At 36.8% G+C, this 15,334-nt stretch overlaps 1 protein-coding gene across 1 annotated transcript in view; it reads right to left on the reverse strand.

Moving 5' to 3' along the window:
- ANLN (anillin, actin binding protein) overlaps positions 1–15,334 on the reverse strand; it is a 104,096-nt gene that overhangs the window by 29,499 nt on the left and 59,263 nt on the right. Inside the window, exons 6-16 of the mRNA XM_006887626.1 lie at positions 13,326–13,711; positions 11,805–12,030; positions 10,095–10,285; positions 9,722–9,826; positions 7,779–7,905; positions 6,287–6,397; positions 5,047–5,279; positions 3,715–3,860; positions 3,315–3,459; positions 1,830–1,965; positions 1,149–1,331 (exon numbers count right to left, since the gene is read on the reverse strand). Coding sequence (XP_006887688.1) covers positions 1,149–1,331; positions 1,830–1,965; positions 3,315–3,459; positions 3,715–3,860; positions 5,047–5,279; positions 6,287–6,397; positions 7,779–7,905; positions 9,722–9,826; positions 10,095–10,285; positions 11,805–12,030; positions 13,326–13,711 — 1,989 coding nt within the window. The remainder of the gene's footprint in view (positions 1–1,148; positions 1,332–1,829; positions 1,966–3,314; positions 3,460–3,714; positions 3,861–5,046; positions 5,280–6,286; positions 6,398–7,778; positions 7,906–9,721; positions 9,827–10,094; positions 10,286–11,804; positions 12,031–13,325; positions 13,712–15,334) is intronic.

Here is a 15,334-nt window from a genome sequence, read left to right on the forward strand (position 1 = left end):
AATGGAATCCCAAAATCTCTGTAGATGTTCATTGAAATGAAAAATAAACAACCTAAATTTAAAAAAAAAAAATAGCATAGAAATAATTTACTATGGTTATCCAATGCTGAGGACCAAAAAGAATAAAAAAATCATTGCCCCTACAACTAGAATAAAGTAATATTAAAATTAAGTTCTTTTAGATGTAATTTTCAATGATAAAATTAATACATGAAAGCTAAAATGTCTGTTCTCCTACAATTGCTCTTAGGAAAACACTATATATTACAAATAATTTTTAACTGGCTATTCTCAGAGCTAGCTATGCATCTGAGAGCTGAACAATGACTAAGAATGACAAGAATTGATGCCTTTGAACCCTGGTGATGGAGAAGAGTGCTGCAGACTCCATGGATTGCCAGAAGAACAAACAGATATTTCTTGGAGAAGGTGAAACCAGAGTGTTCTTTGGAGGCAAAGAATATGAAGCTTCATCTCACAAACTTTGGGCATGTTGCTAGGAGAGGTTATTCCTTGAAGAGGGACATCATGCTTGGAAAGGTGGAGGGGCAGTAAAAGAGAGGAAGACCCTCAACCAGGTGGGTTGAAACAGTAACTGCAGCAATGAGCTTGAGTGTGTCAGAGACTGTGGGCATGGCACGTGATAGGACAGTGTTCAGCTCAACTGTTACAGGGTTGCTATGTCCTCGACTTGATGACAACTAACAATAACAACTACCCAGAGCCAGGAAGTTCTGGTGGCTTAGTGGTAAGGAGCTGTGCTGCCAATTCTGTTCAATTCCAGGAGTTGTTCCACAGGAGAAAGATGGGCAGTCTCCTCTCATACAATTTACTGCCTCTGAAAATCCACTGGAAGGTCAGCTAGCTACAGGTTGGATCTGACTGAATGGTGCATACCATTCAGCTCTCAGAGCTGAATGGTGCATACCATTCAGCTCTCAGAGCTTTCTACCTTATTGTGTGGATCAATAACCCAAAATATGGCATTTTCCCTGAGTATTTTTGCACATATTTTGATTGAGCAGACTAAAAGCTCAAGATAATAGTTTTGCATCTTTATTCATGCTCGCCTACGGAACACATTTACAAGCTAGAGATATTCATAAAGAAACATAACATGTCGTAGTGATGCAAGTTACAAGGCATACCTGGTTTCTGAGCAGTGCTGCAGACAAAATCTGCTTTTAGAGGCAAGCGGATTTCTGACAAAGTAACTGAGCCTTTGGATGGGGCAAATTCACTTTGGGATACAGGACTAGTCTTATTCTTTCTCTGAGGGCCTTCATTCTTCAGTTTATTCAGTTCATCAATCAAAAGTGTCGTCTTCTCCGCTTTAGAAAAATAATGCAAGTTAGTACACCTAATGTTAACACTACCACCCTTTCTGCATGAGAGCCACGACAAGCAAGTGCACTGATGTGGGACTTTTGCCTAAGCCAGAAACTTCGGTACATTTTCTTGAGCAGAAGAATCCCCAAAATCAGCTCCCATAAGCCGTCACCACCACACATAAGCTAAAAAAAATTCTTTCTAGAATTTATAGTATAAATGTAATATGTATTTTTATAATTTCACTCTTAAGACTTCACAACTACATTTTTTTCAAATTAATTACAGAATCATTCACTTTTAATACAAACTATATTGTATTTTACAAACAAAATCTCACAAAGCCATAGGTATTAAAAAAAATAGATAAAATTGGAATAGATTTATTACAGTTCCTTCTCAAAAACTACTGATGTCTCAATACAATAGATAAAATTATTTGAGCTTTCTCTGACTTGAAAATGTGTTTAAAGTGCCTCTGATATATTGTACACACATACTTGCAATTAGAAGAAGTCTTTCTGCTTCAGCTTCTTCCAGCGATCCTTTCCCATGTTCTCCATCAACACAACAGTTAAGGGCCTGGCTTGTTTGAGAAATCACCATTTTTTGCAAATTTATTTCATTATTGATGTCCTGGTGAAATCAATTGGAGGTTGAAACACATTTTTAATTACCATTTTCACTCTAATTTTAGCTATTCTGTTTAGATAATTTTTAGAGAATAATGTTGATATGTTAATGTCATTGTTCAAGTTGATTTCATTGACTTGTGTTCCTTCGAGATGGAAACGACCCATAGATGACCCTCAAGAGGGGTTTCAGAGGCAGTTAATCGCACGGGAGAAGACTGCCCATCCTTCTCCCATTCCGATCACCTTATTTTGTTTAATTACAATACTCAGTGTAACCAACCACCCACCAGACTTTTACTGATTATACACTAATTACTATCCTATAAAGAAAATAAAGGATAAGCATTCTTCCTTATGAAGAAATTGTCAATTCATACTTAACAAAAATTATAATAAGAACTATAGTAAACAGATTAGAGACTCAGAAATCACCTGATATATTTATGTTGAAAACTCACTGCCATTGAGTCAGAATCGACACAAAGCTGATCCTCCAGAAAAGTTTTTAGAAGCTATAAATTGCATGGGAGGAGACTATGCTTCCTTCTCCCAAAGAGCCACTTGTGGACTGGACCCAGTAGTGAAGCTCTACCTTGTTAGGAGTACAGCTCTCTCTCCTTTACGCTGGCCACCACAGCTCCTTTTATTTAAGTTACATGTATATTATGGTGTTGGTTTTTGGTTTTGTTATATATTACATTATTATTTTATTTCTTTTAATTGGTTTGCTTACAAAGTTCATTTATGTTTCACACAATATACATCATTCACATTATATTGCATACAAATCATTCTCATACATTGTTTCATAAAATCAATCACCACTGGATTTTATAAAATATGCATATTATTGTTTTAAATTATTTCTTTTCTTATTAAAAAAAGAACTTCTATGAGCAAAATTGGCAGTTCAAACCCACCCAGAACCACCTTGGAAGACAGGGTAGCCGCTCCCACAAGGTCAAGGTCACACCTTTGAAAGCCTTGTGGGGAGCTACACACACACACACACACACACACACACATGAGCGCGCACGCCTGCCAGGGGTGCTTAATTCTGTGGCAACGAATAACCATGAAGAGCAAATAAACACCTCTCTTTTACATAATGAGTAATTCCACACAATAATTTTTTTTACAAACATCTTTAAAAATAAGCATTTCATCAGCATCAAGCAATCTTCCACTTTTTCAAAAGAATGAACCTTTTTTGAAAGTACTGAGCACCTATATGTGAAATACCGTTCAAAGCTCTAAAGGCACAAAATGTATATGCCTGAACCTTTGTTCTCAGAACTCACAGTCTACAGCAGAAAATAAGCCAAAACCTCTTTCCACAGAAGAACATACCTGGATTTTTTGTTTGAGGTTAACTTGACCAGAAAAAGCAGTCTTTTCATTCACTTTTGAAGTAACATCTTCCTTCTGAACAGTCTCCTGCTTTATTGAAGGTCGTTCTGTTTCTTTGATTCGTTGAGATCTATATGCATCAATGCTTCAGGAGATAAGGCACACATATCAGCAGAGGTCAGCAACACAGTGAACACTATGCTTTACTGAATATCTTAACAGAAATCCACAGAACGGAAAAAGGCATTTGGTGAGAGAGAAGACAAGAAAAATTTTTCCAAACTGTCATACAGATAAGCTATTAATGGCATTACTAGTATAAGCTATAGCATATCTTTGTCATGTCAAGAATCTGAGTCATGACTTTTAAAGAGTGAATGTTTTCCAAAAATGTCCTCACCTATAAAGGAGGTCACAATCTTCAGAGTCAATGCTATCACGGGATTCAGCTCGGGGGACACGGGTTCTCTGGAATTTTCCAGGCGTTGGGCTTTCACTACTTCTGCTGGTGTCTTTCAATTCCAGTTGAGGTGATGAAACAAAATTCTGTAAGAAAATACATCAAGTCAGTATATATTCTGAATGATTATCATGGATTCTAAGTTAAAAGCAATTATTCTCCATCATTAATATAAGACTATATCCAACACATCAAAACCAATTCAACACAAAGCACAGAAAAACTAGCAAAAGTTCCTAAAAACCAAATGAATAAATGAAAAGTATTGAAACATTCGAAATCTACATTTTTAACTCTTTCTAAAATTGACATTTTTACTTGAATCCATTTTTAAGCAGTGCTACAATGATTTTATTTTGGGTGACAATTACTACAGCAGTTAGTTCTCAGTAAATGTTAATTATGGATTTGGTAATAAGTACTAATAAAATAATCTGATTTCACATTCACAACAAGCCATGATATAGGTACCATTGTGGCGGTGGTGGTGGTATGTGCCATCGAGTCACGTGCAACTCATAGCGACCCTATGTACAAGAGCCCTAAACGCCGTTCTATCCTGTGCCAACCTAGCCATCTCAAACGCATTCATTCCCACCACTCCAGTCACAGAATCGATCCATCTCATCAAGGGTCTTCCTCTCCTGCCCCCCCTTCCACTCTGCCAAACATGATGTCCCTCTCCAAGGACCAGTCCCTCCTTGCAACATGCCCAAAGTATGTCAGACAAAGCTTCAGAATCCTTGACTCCAAAGAGCCTTCTGGCTTCACCTTCTCCAGGACAAACCTGTTTATTCTCCTAGCAGTCCATGATATATTCAACACCCTTCTCCAGCACCACAGCTCAAAGGCATCAATTCTCTATCATCCCTATTCACTGTCCAGCTCTCTGATGCATAGCACGTAATTGCGAAGACTATAGATCAGGCGCACCTTAGTCTCCAGCCTGACATTGTTGCTCTTCAGTACTCTTACGAACTTTATTTAATAGATGAAAGAATGATGGCATATGTTCAATCAACAGTCAAAAAATGACAAAACCAGGACTTAACTCCAATATCAAGCCTTTTAAGTCATGTTACAGAGTCTGGATTTTAACCAAGAACAGCAGAAACCATTAAAGAGTTTTAAGCAAAGAACTGAGGGCAAGTCTGAAAACCCCCTGGTTACAGAATGTCAATTCCCCTTCTACCAAGACTAAATTAAGTAGGGGTTGCGATAACAATTCATTTCTCCCTGTCACACATCTGTCTACATGTAGTCTTTTCTTACCTCTGGACTTACCACTCCAACTGTCTGTGCTAATGGAGTGAGCAGAGACATTGAGGAGATATTCAGTGCATCTTCCTGTTCTTCGCTGCTTTCTACTTCTGCTTGATCCATTCCTTCTTCACTCTTCTCCACATCTAGTTCACCTTCCAATACATCACTGAAGATGTCATTAATCACTTTTGAACTATTGATATCATCATTATCCACACTCATCTCAATTTCACGTACAATTTCTGAAAAACAGGGCAATAGGCAGATATAATGATTCAGATCTTTAAGAATAAAGAGAAAGCAAAGAAGATCCAATATCCACATGCTTACTAAACCAAAAGTAGGGAAGGCATGAGATAAAGTGGCCTAGTGCTAAGAAATTGTGCCGTCAACCCAAGGCACATGGTTCAAATCCGTCAGCTGCTCTGCTGGAGAAAGATGGGCAATCAACCCCTGCATGACTTACTGCCTCTGAAAACCTGCTAGAGTAGAGTCAATTTCGATTCAACAAGTACACAAAAACAAACAAAAATAGTAATAAATGACACTAATGCATAAAATTAATTTTTCTAAGTTCCAGTAATATCTATATAACAAAGTTTGGGACTATAAAAGTTGACTCAACTCTTTGAGTTTAAGAAAGTATATTAACTCAGAACTCAGGATAATAGCCAAAGCTTCAGATTTTTTTTTTTTTAGTTTGTTGTGTGCCATCGAATAGGATCTGACTGGCACAGGAAGAGATTGCCCCTTCTTCTTCAGTGGAGCATCTAGTGGATTAGAACTTCAGACTTAAAAAAAAAAAAACAAAAAAAACCAAAATAAAACACCCACACACAATCTTTAAAACTGACCTTTATTGCTGGAACCACCCTACCATATTACCCTCCTAGAAATTTAGGAAAGGTGTTGTTAATCTAGGGACAGCAAATAGGCCTCACGGGCCAATAATCCCTCTAACACAGAACATGTAGAACGTGGGAGGAGGGCAGCACAGGGCCTTTCCTGTGAAAGCGAGTGACGGGCCTAATTAGATTCTCACAGGGTTCTGGGGCCTAAAGATAACTGTTAACAGTCCATATCTTTGTGGAAGCTAGGGCATTTCTTAGTTTAAAGAATGAGAAAAAAGAGCATTTTTTTAAAAGACAACATGAAATATAGGAACACTGCATAACTTAATATATATTTCTAACAATACATGGCGTTAAATAGTATATTGAGAATTAGTAAGAAAAGAATGAAGACCAACCAATCTGCGGCTCAATCTTTGTTTCTGGTGTTACTTTTAAGGACTTGTCTTCTTCTAAAAATAGTGTTATTTTCAAAGGGCTAGACTTCGTCATTTCACGTTCAGTGGAAGCTGAAAAGATTTTTTTTCTATTAATATATGTACATTAATATTAACTCTTAATATTATATTGGCATTAATAATAATTTTGTTGTGGTATGCAATAATATATCACATTAGTTATAATATTATTTATAACATATTACATAATGTTGTTGTTGTCGACTGCCTTCAAGTCGAGCACGATTCATAGCAACCCTATGAACAAAAGGCCTGAAGCCCCTCTACAACTATCAACAATTATCAAAGTTCACAGAGTTTCCGGAGGTATGTTATTTAGGAAGTGGATGCCACTCCTGCTTCCATAAAACTAAATATAACATTATATATAATAATGCATATTGTTATTATGTGCTGTGGAGTCAGATCCGACCCATAGCTAATCCTCCAGTGGGTTTTTAGACACAACAGATCAAAGAGGAAGTATTTCCCATCTTTTTCCCACAGAGCATCTGCTGGATTTGAACCACATGCCTTTGGGTTGCCAGCACAGCTCCTTACCACCAGGCCACCAGAGCTCCCTAGTACAATATATGTATGTATGTGTGTGTGTGTGTGTGTGTGTGTGTGTGTGTGCGCGCGCGCGCGCGCGCGTGCACGTACACACACACTCACACATATACACATTTAAGATATAAAAGTGCCTAGAGTCTATAAGCTAAGGAATCTTATATATGGGGGTTTTAATATTGTAGATTTGTTTTGAAATATTAAAATACAGAAATATATATGGAAAACCCCCAAACATTTATCATTTCTGAACTGTGCCATCTCTCTCTTCTTCAACATCAAGAGAGAAGAAAGGTGGTTGCTTGTTCTTTTGATTTTCCCAGTACATACACATATGCTTACACATTTTTGGGGAAGTTAACAGTGGTGATCATATTATGCATGATATTCTGTAACCTTTTTTTAATTCCTAATGATGTAACCATGATTTATCATTATATATAAAGTTCTATTAAGCATACAAGTGGCTATATAATCTTTGGTTACATGAGTATACTATAATTTATTTCAACCACTTTATATTGATAGGAATTTAGGTCATTATTATTACTACTATAAACAGTGCTACGGAGAATTTCTTCGTAGATATATCTTTGAATAATAGCTCGAGAAATTAATTTTACAGAAATACTTGCCAAAAAGTTGGATCAAAGGGTGTGTTCATTTTATAATTCAGGAAATACTACTGAGTTTTCTCCCCAAGAAGGGTACAGTAATTTATACTAGCATGCAGAGTGTATGAATTCTCACCCTAATGAAGAATCATATCAGTTGAAAAAATGCATCTGTCTTTTCGTACCAGAGCAGCACTTCTGCTTTTCAGTCTCAAAAAAAATTTTAATAGCCTAAATTTAGGCACATTTTGAATAAAGTACCAACAGACCTGCAGGTTCTGTGCTAGGAGTTTCTGCTGGTGTCTGGGTTTCAGTCACTTTTTCTGTTACTGGAAGTGATGAAGTATCTGAAACAACTTGAGATTTTTTGAGGGGTGTGTTCTGACAGTAAATGTCCTGCAAAAAGTAAAGGAAAAGAAAGAAATTTTATTTCTCAAAATATTTACCTTTTTTATGTGAAACAAACAAGGGTTACTAGTCTATGCAAGCTGCCTTGTATTTTAAAAAAAAAATATGTGAAAGGGACCATTGGTTAAAAAAAAATATATATATATATTGGAAGCAGGAGTGGCATTCACTTCCTAAATAACATGCCTATGAAAACTCTATGAACTTTGATAAGTGTCGATGTTTGTAGAGGGCTTCAGGCCTTTTGTTCATGGGGTCACTATGAGTCATGCTCGACTCAAAAGGCAATCAACAACAACAAAAACAATTGCACTATTTAAACTTTAATAACACAATAAAATAAAAAAGAACAAACAAAAACTGCAAACTAATTATAAACTACAGCCTTGAAATTCTCTAGGGCCTTACAGAATCTGTCATATAGGATCCCTTTGAGTCATAGTGATACTGGTAGTTGATACAGTTGATACATGGTTGCTGGTAGCCAGTAGCTTGAAAATGTGTGCCTTTGAGCTAACAGCACAAATCCTTATTACAAAGCCACCAGAGCTATAAACTATGGAGAAAAGTTGGAACAACTACAGAAAGACAAATATTTTGTATGAGATATCCATAAGTGGCATGGATGGAAATAAGGATTTCTTCTAGAAAAGGACCAAGTACAAGTTGGCCAAGGATGGGACGGGATTAAAACTGAATCTTGTTCTTAAAGAAGAATTCATAATGGAGATTTTCCAGGGAAAGTCATCAAGGAAAACCAAAGTGATTTAAAAATTGGTACATCTGAGAAATTACAACTGGTTTGCAGAAATAGAAGACTGAGGAAAAGTACAGGAAGCAGCTGCATTATATGTGACTTATATGTCAACTCAAAGGCAAGGATGTCAGTTTAAAGACTAAGGTGCACTTCATTCAAGTTATTTTCAACTAATCATATGCATGTAAAATGTGGTCAATGAATAAGAAGTATTGATGCTTTCTCAAAAACTGTGAGGTTTTTGTACACAGAAGGCATATATGTTGTTGGTGGTGGTGGTAAGGGCTGCAGAGTCATAGACGACCCATAGCAACCCTATGAATGAAAGTCTTGAACACAAAACTTTCATCTTTTATCCAAGTTCATAGTTTCCGGAGGCAAGCTTTTCTGGAAGTGGATGCCACTTCTGCTTCCAACCCTATTTATTCTGGAGATCCACAAAAACGAGGCCGGAAGGCCACGGGCCTGATGGCCCAAAAGCCTTTTTAAATAATAGGCCAAATCCAATCAGTTCACACCTTAACATGAGCAATAGCCACACCCTATTCTCAACCCCAAAACAGAAAATACACATTTACAGATGCTATATAAATGCCTCCTAAATAAACTACACATAGTTTACATTTACAAATAGGAAATTTATTGGAGGCTGATGAATGAAGTTTGCCAGAACATACTAGAAAGGTGAAGAGAGATCTGGGGAGTACTACAAAAAAGTATAAAAGTCTGGTGTTTAGGGAGAGGTATAAAATTATCAATGAGCAACTAGATTCTAAGAAACATTTTAGAACTGCTATTTTCTAAAAGAGGAATCTGAACTTTGAATCTGATTCTGAGAAGGCTATCAGTGAACATAGAGAAGAAATCACATTGAAATGGCAAAACATCAGAAGAGAAAAGTAGAGCTATTAAGAACATTTAAGAGGTTATGAATGGAAAGGGACAGAGTTAATTGAACTGTATAAGTAATTACATTCCAAATCAAAACTACAACTTAAGAGTACAATATTATTTTGGTACAAATTCACTTCTTTATCTTCATGTTACCTTTTTGGTTTCTTGTTTGCTTCTTGAGTTTTCTCCTTTTTCGGCACTCCATATATTGCCCTTGTCAAATCGGCCATGAAGACATGCTAGTTCTTTTTCACGTTCCTATACCCATCAAAAGTTATATTTTACACAAGAGCCAGAATATATTGAAGAGTAACCAAAGAACTACCATAACCTCCCTTGCCTGTAGTTTCCAGATTAAGAGTTCACAAGACATATGGAAAACAGGACAACAATATTTCTAAAATAAAAAAAAGTGACAGAGAAGCAAGATACTATTAATCACGCTCAGAAAAACTGAGATTCACATTTTGATTTTGAGATTCTCTGCTGAGACAATGTAATGCTGTTAAATGCAGTTGGTTCATACCTGTTTGCGCTGCTGTGTTAAGTGGGTTGTAGATGAGGATGTGTTTTGTTTGAATAATCTCTCTTGGATTGCCTTTGTATTTGGAGTGATAATAGGGGTCCTATGGAGCGTGCTCCGTGCTGGACTTTCTTTGCTATGTTCTTGACAACGTTCCCCGAAACGCTCAAGAAAAGGCTTAATTCCTGTTCCTCCTAAAACAAAACAAAAAATTTCTATTTTTGAAAAATATTCAATGTAAAACAATATAAATCCTAAGTAAAAAGTTCTGAAATGCATTCCTGCACAAAAAACCTCTGATTGTGGGAGTTATGGTACTTATTCGACTAGGAATATTCATCCAGAAAGGAAGTATGCTCGGTGGCACAATCAGTTATCCACAGTACTTACACAGAAAGTAAGCAGTATGAAAACAGAAAAATTTTATCAAACTAGTTGGTCTACATTTTAAAATTTACATGTACTATTTAGTTCTTTTTATAAGAAGGCCTGAGGGAGAGAGAGCAAGTGGCTAGTGAGAGATCAGTGGTAATTAGATACCACTCACATACACAAACAAGCGGAGACTGAGTGATGGGAATGACTGAATGTGCATTAATAAATCTATAACATTACCAAGTGTTCTGGCCATGGTAACTTTCAACAGCTTATATTTCTATAGGTGAATTTATTTAATCTTGCTTTCACAAAGCCTTTTACTTGGAGAGGACATCGTGTTCGGGAGGGTGGAGAGACAGCACGAGAGAAAGACCTTTGATGAGATAGACTGACTTAGGGACTGAGGTAATGGGGGTGGGTGTGTGAGAGAAGGTTGGCACAAGATAGAGCAGAGTTCAGAGCTATTGTACAGAGGGTTGCTATGCGTCACTGGTGACTCGATAGCGCATAACACATCCACCACCACCATAAAAATCCTGGAAATTTTCCCCTCTTTCTTATCTCAAAAGCAAATTATTCACTTATCAAAGATATTTTGATTTACAAAATTTGAAATCAATATTTATTTGAAATATCATGATGTATATTTAAAACAAGGCCAATGTGATTTAAGTCATCTCCATCAAGAGAATGCCAGGGTTGTATTACGTAAAAAAGAGATACATCGACATCACAGATGGCAAACTTTCTCAATAAAGGCTCAGATAGTATTTTGGAAATGGAACTTCCTAACACAACTACTCAGTTTTGCATTATGGGATGAAAGTACTCACAGATAGTATGTAAGTACGTGGATATGACTATATTTCAATAAATTTACAAAAATATCCTTAAAATGATTTCCAGTTTCTATGATTTATCTCCATGAAAAAGAATAGAAGAATGTCTCTAACATGGCCATTCTAGACATAGTGTATTTAAATATTAAAACATAATAAATACTTTGACCAGTAAATGGACTGGTCTGCACTAATGAATATTCATTCATTCCATTAAAGCCACATTCAGAACATCTGGGTCTTTTTCCTGGCAGACCAACAGTGTACAATTCACAATTACATTAAATGCTGAGAATAATATCTTCAAAATAGCAATAACTCAGCACGCAATCCCAGAGGTACGAAGTTCAAATCCACCAGATGCTCTGCTGGAGAAGGAGGGGGCAATCTCCTCCGGTACCAGTCAGATCTGATTTGACGGTACACGTAAAAATAATACAATAAGAAAAATTAAAAAAAAATAGCAATAACTTTAGGTTTTCTAAAAATACACAACCTGGTGTTGCTGATTTATCTTTAGAATGAGGATGCTGACAACTTTCTTTATTTAATTCTTCTTTGGAACGAGCTGTTTGGGAAACAGTTGACTTCACAAGTGGTTTAGATACCTCTGTCTTCAGAGGACTAGCAGGATTTTTTCGAAGTAGTTCTGGATTTTGTACTTCACTTTTTTTAGCAACAGTGATGGATGTAGTAGACTTAAGTGGGGAAGACGTAGTTTTCTGAAACATAATATTAGGATAAATGGCAGTATTTACAGGTATTTCTTTAATAAAATCCTATTCACTTTATAACCTTAGGTAGACTCATGGGGTAAAAAAAAATCTTGCCATTCTCTAACCAGTTGACACCATTCAGAGATTTGAAGGGAAAAGTTAACTTAGAAAATGCTATTTAAAGTTACTTGGTATAATAGATTTCAATTTTGTATTAGAAAAAGAATTGTTCCCTATTTTAAGAAACAAATGTTTTTATGTTATCATAATAGTACTGCTATTAAACTCTTAAGTGCATTAGGCCAAATCAATTACTTTTAATAAAGTCAATACCAATTTATTTAATAGTTAATTATAATAAATTAGCTCAGCTGATAAAGGAAAAGTGAGAGCCTTGACCCCAGCCAGTGGTTCACTGGAGGGTCCACCTGGCCCACAGTTTTTGTACAGATTATGACCAAGGAAACATTATACAACAGCTACACTCTTTCATAGGGGGAGAGTTGGAATCAACACAATAGCACCCAGAACAATAACATGTACTCAAAACTACAGTCAAGTGCATTGTACATGATCTCATTTAATCCTTCTAATAACCTTTTCCCCCATTTTACAGGATGGAAAACAAGGCTCTGCAGCATCAAGAAATTCAAAGCAACACTTCCAGTTATGGCACAAAGCCATGGCTGAACATAAGTCTAATTCCAAAGTCCAGATTTGGATTCCAGCTGGCAAGCCTTAGAAACCTTTAGCTGTTGTTGCTATTGTTTAAAAATTACCTTTTAAAACAGTTAAAACATGTACAAAGTAAGTTTTAAATATTTCCAAAGGGATGGGATGAAAAGTGTTCTACCCACACTTAACACCTTATTGGGCAATTTTCAAAAATAACTGATGTCACATATTTATACCCACATAGAAAGCAATATCATGGAGGAATACACTTTCATTGTTCTTCCTAATGATAAGACTCCATTACATTATTATTTACTTTGGACTTGCATTAAATGGTTGTAACTGTAGTTGTTAACTGCTAATTTATCTTGGGGTAGGACTTCAAACACGATTTTTACTTTCTATAAAGAGAGTATTCATATATATGAATTTATATATATATATTGGAATTTATATTTATACATATTAGAATTTATATATATATATTAGAATTTACATATATAAACATACTACTCATATATCAGAAAATGCATAGTTGCATATATACTATAAAGTACATACCTACACATATACCTTCTCTAACAAATAAATAAAAGGCTTCCAAAGATCAAAATTTCCTTACTTACCACAGAGCTAGAAATGAAGGCATTATTCAAAGATGCATCCACAGCCCTGGAGGATGGGGCTTTATTCAAAGAGGCATCCCCATCCCTTTGAGAACAGCATGTAGCTTCCTGCTTAACACTGCTACTATTGATCCCAGCAGATGCTCCACTTGCAGAGGAAAATTTGGATAAACAAGTGGTACCAGGCTGTTCTTGTACACGATTTTGCTTTGCAGATGAGTGATTTACATCATCTTCCCAAGAGTAAATAGTTGCAGCAAGGTTGGCCAGCCGTCCCCTTCTCCCAACTGGAGTCGCTGAGGCATCTGAGAGGGGTGGTTTGGGAGGGGAGGTGGTCTTCTCCTCTGATGGCATCGGTGAGAAGAGTGTGCTTTCTGGTTTGTCATCTGAAACTATTCCCAAGAAAAAAGTTAAAAACCATATGCAGGGTTACAGACCAAGATCTTAGTATGGGGCTTCTAAAACAGGATTAAGGAGATTACTCAAAAAGTCGCTGCTAAAAAAATAGAACAAAACAAAAAATTCATTGCTGTTGAGCTGTAATTGACTCACAGCTGCATGAGAGATTGCCCAGCTTTCTCCTGAAAAGCCTCTTGGTAGATACAAACAGCCAAAGACGTGGCAGTTGGGTCAACAGCATAGCTCCTTGTGGAGTACTCTACCAGAACAGCCTTTGATGAGTTTAGGAGCCAATAAAAAAGTTCTCATATGCATAAAACTATCAACCGCTCACATGTGAATAGAATAAATTCTATTTAAACCAGACAACACTTAATTCAAATAAGAAACACTTGGCTACATCTAATTTTTTTTTTTTAATGGCAAATGAATACTATAAGAGACCATGTTTCCATTATACTGGTAGTGCTGTGTGCCCCCGAGTTGGAACTGACCCATAGCTGACCCTCCGGTGGGTTTTCAGAAGCAGTTAATTGTAGGAAAGAAGACTGTCCATCTTTCTCCCACAGAAGAGCTGGTGAACTCAAATCATGTGCCTTTGGGATTGCAGTACAGCTTCTTGCCACTAGGCCACCAAAGATCCATATTATACTGGTGGTCTTTGGTTAATGAGGGTGAGTTCTGACAAACTGCATTTATTATCATCTGTTTTGGGGTAGGATTTTTTTACCATATATTACATTAAAAAGACATACATATAATGACCTAAGGAGCTCTGCTGTCGCCAATCAAAAGGCATGTGGTTCAAATCTACCAGCTACTCTGCAGAAGAAAGACAGGCAAACTCCTCCTGTTTTAATTTATTGCCTCTGAAAACCCACTGGAGGGTCAGCTATGAGTCGGTTCCAACTCAACAGTCCTAAACAACATGACACAGCATATAACTGTTGATGCTATAATTCTTAAGATGTTCATTTGCACATGTTCAATTTCATGATCTGTGATTATTATGTGCTGTCAAGAACAAACTTATTGCTGACACTCCAGCAGGTTTTCAGAGATGGTAGATCCCACAGCAAAAGGGCATTTCTCTCAAAGAGTAGTTAGTAGATTTGAACTGCCTGCCTTGGGTTTAACAATGCAACTCCTTAACCCCTAGACTCAAAACACTGCCATAGAGCAGGCTACAGTGCAGCCTCAATGATCTGGTGTCAGGAGTTGTAACAGATGGAAAACCAGGAAGCATTAATTCTCGCAACACACAACTAAACTGCTGTTATAAATTACTCCATTGTGACACCACCACTGCCAACACATAGACAAGGGCTACAGTGTTTTCAGGAAAAAGCACAATGAGTACCGTGAATTTGAGCACGGTATGAGGATAGTAGGAATGAGAATATCACAAGACAGGGCAAAGTTCCGATGTGTTGTGCTTAGGGTTGCTATGAGTTGTAGTCAACTCGATGGCACCTAATAAATAGTCCAATTTATTAATCACATTAAACAATAGTTGTTGTTGTTGTTGTTGTTATGTGCCGTCGAGTCGCCTGCGACTCATAGCGACCCTATGTACAACAGCCCTAAACTCTGCTCTGCCCTGTGCCAAT

Source organism: Elephantulus edwardii, unplaced genomic scaffold (assembly GCF_000299155.1).
Source record: "Elephantulus edwardii isolate Elephantulus edwardi_28Jun2011 unplaced genomic scaffold, EleEdw1.0 scaffold00059, whole genome shotgun sequence".
NCBI lineage: Eukaryota > Metazoa > Chordata > Mammalia > Macroscelidea > Macroscelididae > Elephantulus > Elephantulus edwardii.